Raw genomic sequence first — 9,029 nt, 5'->3', positions numbered from 1 at the left:
TGTGAGGGTCTGTGAGTGTCACGAATACACTGCTCAAATCGTAGGGCCCCTGTGAGGTGCAATTTCTGTCTTATAGACACGGGTAGAGTACATTTATATTTCGAGTGACAAAACTGACTGCAGGCGAAGGGGATTAGTTTTCGGGATTCTTCCAGGAGTTGGATTCATCTGGGAGGATCCTGGATGAAACAGCTTCCAGGGTCAAGACGAAGGGTGTTATTCATAGTGAACAGGGGAATCGTAGACACATAGCTGGTTAAGAAATGACCAACCTCGTGGCCGGATGCAAATCTGGCATATCGACACTCCGAGGACGAGAAATTTATACGCCGGATGCAATATTACGGGGGGACTTGAAAGTTTATCTGTTTGCGTATTTTGCACAACAACAAGGGTTCATTTATCGGTTATTCAAATGACTAATACAACCTCAAACAGGAACAGGACAATCGGAGATCTGTAAGCAATCGAGTAACAACAATTAATGAACCCCCACCTCTCCCTTTCCGAAAGAATAACAAATGTGTTTTCAGGCTAACTAGCCTGCACCAAGTTTCCACATTTTCAATGTAAAATGACGCAGTTTGTTCGTTATTCGCAATGTCGTGTGAGAACCATTTCCGGGGGTTTATCACGAACGCATTCTGTGGGGGGAGGAGCTGCTGTGATACCCATGAAAGAAACTTGTCTCATTTTGTGATAATTTCAAAGTAGCGATGCTGTGCTGACAATAAATTTGGATTTCGCACATTCACCAGGAATTGAGATATTTCGGTTTCTTGCAAAAATACCCGTCAAAACAAGTTCCCAATTAGGGTGGAGCCCCAGATAATCACACCACTAATCAGCTACTCGTGGGGAAATGGATTAGGCTTCATTTAATATTGGGGAGTAGGCGGGTTCCACTCTCTCCTGAGAAGTATTAGATGCGCACAACAGACAGTTCTCAAGAAGAATGAACCGGCTGTATAGTGCACGTCGGCGTTGCGGCGAAGCTAGGCCACATTCTCTATTGCAAAACCCGAAAAATCTCATACGTCGATCAGCACTAGGCTACCGGGTATTTATTGCAGCTACGCGGTAGCCAAACATCTGATTAGGCAGCTGACTATGCCCGAATTCAAGCAATTACTCAACGGAAACACACATGAGTAAGTTACATTTAAACTTTTGGACAGAGATAATGCATCCAAGTGGTGTTGGGAGAGCTGAGACTCCATGAAACCCTCTACTCGCATTCTTCAGCCGCCGCGCCTCACTCTATACCAATTCAACATCAATATATCTGTCATTTGTACTTTCATTCAGGCGAACGTTTATCACGCGTATCAACTCGTGCGTGCAAACAATGTTCCACCGGAGAATATAATTACCTTCGCCACAGACGATATTGCAAACAATCGCAGGTAAATATCGCGAACAATTTTCACGTTCTCTTTTTATTTCTTGACATTTCGTGACTGTGAATGCCAGAGAACCAACCAGCACAATCTGTTTATCATATCAAATAGCCACTGTTGTGATAAATCTCCGCTGGTGGATAGCACTTTTTAACTTGTTTTCATTTGACAGTGGTCTGAAATCAACAGCACTGACACCTAGATGTCGTTTGAGTGCGTAGGCCGCCTGATGATTTGGAGTAAGTATTAAGCAGACAATCCAGTTAGTCTTAGAAGTTTGTAATAAAACCAGTTGCTAGGATTAGTGGAGCAAACTTCTAATGACGTGAAACGCGGCTCTTGCTTGGAGAGTGTAATAATCGCAAGTCGTTTATTGCTCACTCGAATTTCATGCAAGGCACTGGGGGAGAAGTTGCTAATGAAATATATTACTAGTGGCGTTTGGCCGTACAAATAAAAATAAAACTAATACATTTTACACAGTTTGTCTCTGTTCGTTGTTATGTATTTACCTGCATCACTGTCGGATCTCTACATCATCACTGCTTTAAGGATAGTTTGTCAGCGAAAGCGTACAACAAGGGGCCCTCATCGTCTTGAAGATTTATTGGTCAACAAACCCGGGGACCAACGGGAAACAGAATTTACGATCCATTCATTTCCCTCTATTCGACCTACATTTTGATTTCTTTAAAAAACCAAATGTCGCCATTAATTTCCTTATTCCAGAAATCCGTATAAAGGCAGAGTGTTCCATGACTACAAGCACGAAGATGTCTATAACGGTGTGGTAATTGACTACCGTGGAAAGGTATGTTCCGGTGTTCCGGTGCGTAGCAACCGGATGGATTTCTCCGTCATTTCACCGTGTAACACAAGGTGCAATTAACATGACCGTGTGTATGAAAACACAATATTAACCGTAGGGCGTACCGATCAGGTTCATTATATAAATAATAATAAATTAACTTGAGCGAACACTAGTCGTAAGATTATAGATAACTCTCGAGCAGTCCAAGACCGAGATTAAACTTTGCTTGTAGGCCATGAGGTGAACTTCCATGTATTAACGCCATTTTTAAAACGAAGTTCTCGATTTGAGATTTTCAAGCTAGCGTTCTTTTCAAAAGAACCCCCAGCGTATATCAGTGCCCGCAATTAGATGCAGCGCGTCGTTTGTGAACTGTGTGCGGCGACTATCTTCTTGAAATTGCGGCGCTTCCTGGATGCTCTATTGGCAAACAATGGCTATTGGCTCCAATCTGAGCTCATCCTTATGCTGGATCGGCTAGCTACGCAATCCAACTGTCATTCTGTACAAGCACATTAACAACCAAATTTCCCTTTTCCAGCGTTCTGCGGACGTTGTGAATTTAATCGAAGTAATGATGGGGTACAGATTATAGATCTCAACTATTTGTTAAACTGCAAATGGATAGCCACTAAGGATATAATAATTGTTGAAAACACCATTGTCACAGGAATGATGGATCATGCGTGTTTATCTGTTTAAGGATGTCAGTCCGAAAATGTTCGAGAGAGTACTGAAAGGCGATGAGACACTTGAGAGACGAGGGAAGAAGGTGCTGAAAAGGTGAGTTTGCACGAAATTTAACATTCTTGCTGCACTTGCTGATCATAGCCAGAAAACTAGCTTTCCATGTCCGAGTTCTGGATTTACGAAATGTGTGCTTAGTATGTACATAATCTCCTCAAGTAGAGCTTTCATGCGCCAGTCAGAAAAATTTTGCTTTACTCAATTGGAAATCCGATTTATCAATTTCAGACTAGCAGTTAATATTAAATCATATTAAATCATAAAACATTCAATCATATCAAATCGTCAATCGGTACTGTTAAGAAGTTTCACAAAGATTCAATTATGTCCAGTTGTGCATTATCAAATATCTGCTCGGACTCGTACTCACCGGGGTCGGTCGATCTTGGTGTACATCGATTCAAGAGATGTTTCAACTCAACGTGAAAAGCAAAACAAGTGAATAATCCTGATTGTCGATGGGTTGTATGACATTCCCATTAATCCGTATCGCCATCCACCGATATTACTCTCAGCTTTTGGAATACCTGTTTCGCCCCGGGTTTTATGTGGGTACGTAGCGTCCCGATTCTACAATCTGTCTATCGTCATTATCGCTTCACTTCACTTCGCTATCTTCACCCGCCTATGACGAGAATTAAAGCATCAGCATACAGAGATAATCCAGGAAACCAGACAAATTTTATTCACGTGCAAATTATTAATATTTCATCCGCTCAGTTATTCACTGTTTGGGACGGGATCTGCGGCGCAATTCATAATCATCCGCTCTTGGTGCGTGTTTTCTAGTTAATCGCTTCTTCGTACGTGAATCGAGATAGATGTTCCTTCAAACCGATCCATTTCATTTGCACTTAGATGGAAACAACCTTGATTCAACAGTTTTCGTAAACACTGATTATTGGGCCTTCTTCATGAGCCTTGTGTTAGTTGGTGGTATGCGCTCATTCAGCTTTGATTCCGAAAATTCATGCCTCCTGTTCTGTTCGGTCGCCATTTTATAGCTGTCCATTTGAGTTTATTTTGAGGTTTCATCGGTTCTCACAAGTGCTTGGTGCGAAAAATTCACAGATCCACCCTTTCAGTGAACTCAATCTGGTACGCTCATTTCTGAACTCACCCGCTAAGTGGTAATGAGACAGTAGCACCGGAGACATTGGGATGGGTACTCAAAGGCGATACACTTTCCTGAACGTTTTAAAGCAGTTTTACCAATGGAAAGTTCATCCACACAATAAAACTGCAAAAATTAGGCCACAGCACAACAGGAATTCAGAACGAAGCAATCAAAATGAACCATTGAAACCAGAATTCCGAGTGACGGCGAATCGAAAGTAAGGTAGACAGACTGCGCCAAGACAGAACTCGGTAACGGGTAGATGAAACCACGAACAAACGGCTCTCAGACAGGATCTAATGAGGGCACCTAACGAATTCAGGGAACGCAGACCATATGCAGCAACTAAATTTTCTGACAGAATCTGTCGTGAAGCATATTCTGGGAACACAGACCGGAACGCAGTGCAGCTCTGAACGGACCGATAGGAACCAGAGTACGGTATCCTCCCGTCAACCGGTCATGGGCTGATAATATCAGACAGGTAAGGAGGAACGGTCGATCCGATCATTCACCTATGATGTCACTTCGCCTGGTGACGAAATATTTCAAAGCTCATCACCATAAGCGAAGAACATTTGTGAATTCTCTTATCAACGGCCAACGAACGGTGCATTTCCAGATCAGTTTTAGATAAAAAAATATACAGCTTCTTGGCTGTCCGTGTTCTAATTATAGATTCGTCTTGCCTTCATTTTGATATTGTTTCTCAGTGTTGTATACATTATGTGGATATTTCATTAAACGCATATAATTATACTACAAAGAGCTGAGCGTGACTGTCCTAATGGCAGCAGGATCAAACTAGCTAATGTGGAAACTGCCTCATGCCACCTTCGTGCATTCAAAACCATAGGAGCTTCTATATCCCTTGATACAAATATAATCCCACAAACATCCAAAAAAAATCGATTTTCCATTCTCATTCTCATGTGACAATGCAAACAGTAGTCGATTGGCTGTTACTGAAACAACTGATTATATCCAAAGAGGTATTTCGACCTGGGTGCTTGTTATCCTTCCACTACATTCGTGTGAATTGCTTAGCAGAAAAGCCATTTAGGAACTGCGCGGATAAACTGCTCAAAGTTGGACAAAGTCATATTCACGTGCCATGGAATGTAAAGAACCGTGAACCTCTCATACATATCTGATTACCTATTGTTCGGTTGTCCAAGACGAATTACGTATACTCGGCATCTGCAACGTGCGACTAAACTTACATTATTGGGGAATGTTACTTACGAATTACGAATTCCACGGCTTCTTTGTTGTGTTTTGCTATGCCTGCCCAATAAGCTACACTTCAAGACCACATTAACCTTCCTGTTCACTGACAGCGGTCGAGATGACTACTTGTTCATCTATTACACTGGCCATGGTTCGCCTTACGAGATTTCCTTTCCAAAGCATAATGTAAGTTTCGTTAATTTGGTAACCGTGTTTATTATAACACACAGCTTTTTGAGAAAGTCCGAAAGGCATCGATAAACATATGTTGGCGCATATTTATCTGTAATTCTTCATAAAAAGAGAGTTTTACTTTAAAAATGGCCCACAAGTCAACCGAAGTAGGGAACAGAAAGCCCGACGGTCGGATGTCTCTCAAGTTGTGTGAGCGACTTCAAGGTGTTTTATTGATAACGACAAATAGATTTTATTTTACTAAGTTCAGGGTCACTCAGCGCACATGAGTTCGCAGTTGATTCATTTAAACTGCTGAGCAAACAAAGGTACTATAAACAGCGAACCTGGCTGTCACTCATGGGCATAGATGGTGCAAAGAATGTTACGAAGAACGCGGCAGGCGAATTTCTCCTGACAAGGCCACATTCCCCTTTCTACTTCCAGAGGGACGGAGCGAATGTTTGGTAGTATGAAGAAGCTTTCGTATTCTATGTATGAAAAGGTAGTCCTTGACGAAATGCCGAGAAGCAAAGTACAACTGTTTCTATCCTAATAGTGCGCCTAGTAGGTCCAAAATTTAACCATTCGGCCACGGGCGGTCAACCAACAGCCTGAATTATCCACAATTAACCGGGATATTACGTCGCTCATTCTTCAATCAAGGGATCCGCACAACTGGAGATTGACCCCTGGGCTGACAAATTTCCAATTTCAAAATCCATTCACCTTGTGGACTATTGTTCTATCTGAACTACTAACAGTCTCTTGGTAGTGTGATATCGTTTGGATTATTACGATTCATTGCAAGTCTCTCTAAATCTCCGTGTAACGTGATTAGGGATAGAATTTTTTTCAATAAATTGGCTTGAATTAATGGACGTCATTTCACTACTCGACGACCAGTTGAAGACTTATGATGTGATTCCTTATATAAAAGCTATATTCACCCAAAAAAGAACATCTTTTTACTGAAAGTATTCATGTGGCTTTCGATGGTTGTAGTAATTTTGATTATGCAATCAGACTTATTCACGTCCATCACAGTGGATGAAATATGGAAATGTGACATTTGATTAATAATTTCCGTGGAATTAATAGCCGGAATAACTGGAAAATGGTCCATCAAAGTGGCCATTCCGATTTTGTGACTGTGGAGCACACAGCTGGGATAATCTGGAAATCTGTCCCTCAAAGTGGCCATTCATTATTCCGATTTTGTGACTGCCAGCTCGTTCGCTCTAACATTGGTTCTGGTGCCCGTCTCCAAGGAGAATTTACATTACTACTACAGAGGACATTCCGGAGAACTAACATACAGGAAACAGGGTCTTCAGCTATAAGTTTAGTAGAACTAAGCAAAACGCATTCACACTGTCCTCTAAATGATTCTGTTGGGATGTTTATCCAAAAAATCAATAATCGTTCGGCTTATCACCGATTCAGAGCCTAGTTATCATTGCACCCAAAGGCGGCACTATGGCTGAGACACTGCTTAGTTGCCAAAGCCTGGACAATAGCAGTTAGAATGCTGAGGTTAGTTAGCAAACCTGTACTCTTTGGTCCAAAGTTTCACGCTACAATCAGTAAGTTATCTCGAGCTCAGGGGATTTCTTTTCTTTTCTTGTGACAGCTCGATGCCGGGAAGTTCAACAAACTCCTCGGCCACCTGTATTCAAACCAAAAGTACAGGAAAATGGTGATTTACATGGATGCTTGCCTCTCTGGCTCTATCTTCGTGGGTGTGCTTCCTTCAGACGTGGGAAGTAAGTAGAGTAATTCTTTTTGGACAACACTCGTGGGATTCTTGAGAACGTCCAGTCTGGTTCAAGTAACTAAGGTTGAGGTAAACTGGACGACTGCCGCTACCTGTGTAGCCCAAAGAAGCGTGAAAGCCATGGTGTGATGTCAAAAAGCTTTCAGCAACCCTCTGAGTAGTTTGTTTGTCCTGACAGCTCCACAACGTCCGTGAGTCACACTGTCCGATCGTCGATAATAATTTACCTCATTATTTCGCACTTTTCATACTGATCTATTCGTTCTGTTGTCTGAACCCCCAAAAACCGCAGTCTACGCGACAACATCAGCCAATGCCAATGAGGACAGCTTTGCTCAGTTTTGTGAGGACCCGCAATTCAGTGTTTGTTTAGCGACCGAATTCTCGTATGCCTGGATTACAGATTCTCAGTCCGTGAGTTATATGAAAACTGTTCTAGAGAAGCCTATGAGTTTCGGATGGGCAATCCGGTGAAAGTCAGCAACTAGTGGTAGTCCATTCGATGCGCCAGACCACTCATTTGTGTATTTTTGATGAGTTTGTCGTACTTCTTTAATAAATGTACATTTTTGAGTGACAGTGTAGGCAGGTGTAATTTGAGGTCAGCTGATACTGTTGACACTCAGTCCGAACTTATGATGTGACTCTTGGAAATCCTTGCTCACGCGCAGTGCAGATGTATGCTGCTCAAAATCTCCCGAGTCTTGCACATCGATGGTGGCGCCTACCGGGCTATCACTCAGTTTGCAAAGAACCTCGCTGTGTATGGCTTACCCGGCAACATAGCATTTGACGGTTCTGCCCACGCGAACCTGTCTACTCATCCAAACCATCAACCTCCGAATACATGTAGTACCACAAGGTAGGATGTTTTATTTCTAGTTCAGTTTAGCTTGCATAGGGCTATTCGACCGTTTTCGTTTTGTTGGCACTTCTTGTGACATTTGTGATAAATCTTTTATACATATTTCAGCCTGCAACTGGCTACTCACCACCACTAACACCGACACTGCCATGGCCAATTCAGCGATCACGACCGTCCGAGGCCCGTAAAATGAGGAAACGATTAGTTTCTCCCTGACATCCCGATCAGGTTCACCTCTATTCTTTCAGAGTTGTGTGAATGAGGCTACCATATGTCTGGGTAACATCGGTGTTACTCGCTCTCTAATATGGAGACCATCCGGTTCCCACAGTGACTGGTTAGAGACACTACAACGTATGCATTTGAATGGACGTTAGTGGAATTTTTGTTATCATGTTCGATTTGCATCGCCTGAATCAGTGTCAGGAGCTGAAGGTTCATCGGAGAAATTGTGGTAGGCCAGCAATAAGTTCTTTTGTCATTCACTTTAGTTTTTTAATAGGGCTCCAAATGGATTTGAATGCACGTCGGGAAGCATCGGTGTTGAAAACGGATGCTGAAATTAAGGGGACGATGATGATGATGATGATGATGGTGATGTTGGTGAATGCCCTAGAACTTCAAATCCTTAACTCGTGTGTGTTTATACTGTCGTGACACAGCGAAGCAACCTGTGATATATCAGCAGTATATGTCAATCAACATTTCGTGTGTAGTAGCCCTGGTGATGGTTTCACCAAACAAGTGCGCTGGGCCATTTGTTACGCGCGCAAAAGTACCTGAAAAAATGACATGGGATCAACATTAACAGCGGCAGACACTAGTGATTCGCTGAGGATACTAACAATAATGTCGTAACTCTAGTGTGTTTTGGCTGTTTCCGGCCACAGTGAATCTACCTTAAAGTT

General features: G+C 42.4%; 1 protein-coding gene across 1 annotated transcript; it reads left to right on the top strand.

Moving 5' to 3' along the window:
• Nucleotides 1–1,144: 1,144 nt before the first annotated feature.
• T265_04479 (hypothetical protein) lies at nt 1,145–8,244 on the top strand (the record flags this gene model as incomplete). Its single annotated transcript, XM_009169228.1, has 6 exons — nt 1,145–1,406; nt 2,130–2,211; nt 2,915–2,994; nt 5,416–5,491; nt 7,113–7,245; nt 7,549–8,244. 6 exons carry the CDS (start codon nt 1,219–1,221, stop codon nt 7,728–7,730), a joined length of 741 nt encoding a protein of 246 aa, XP_009167492.1.
• Nucleotides 8,245–9,029: the final 785 nt, after the last annotated feature.

This window comes from Opisthorchis viverrini, assembly GCF_000715545.1.
Source record: "Opisthorchis viverrini unplaced genomic scaffold opera_v5_76, whole genome shotgun sequence".
Lineage (NCBI taxonomy): Eukaryota > Metazoa > Platyhelminthes > Trematoda > Opisthorchiida > Opisthorchiidae > Opisthorchis > Opisthorchis viverrini.
The sequence above is the reverse complement of the archived record's forward strand: the minus strand, read 5'-3'. Positions and strand labels throughout refer to the sequence as shown.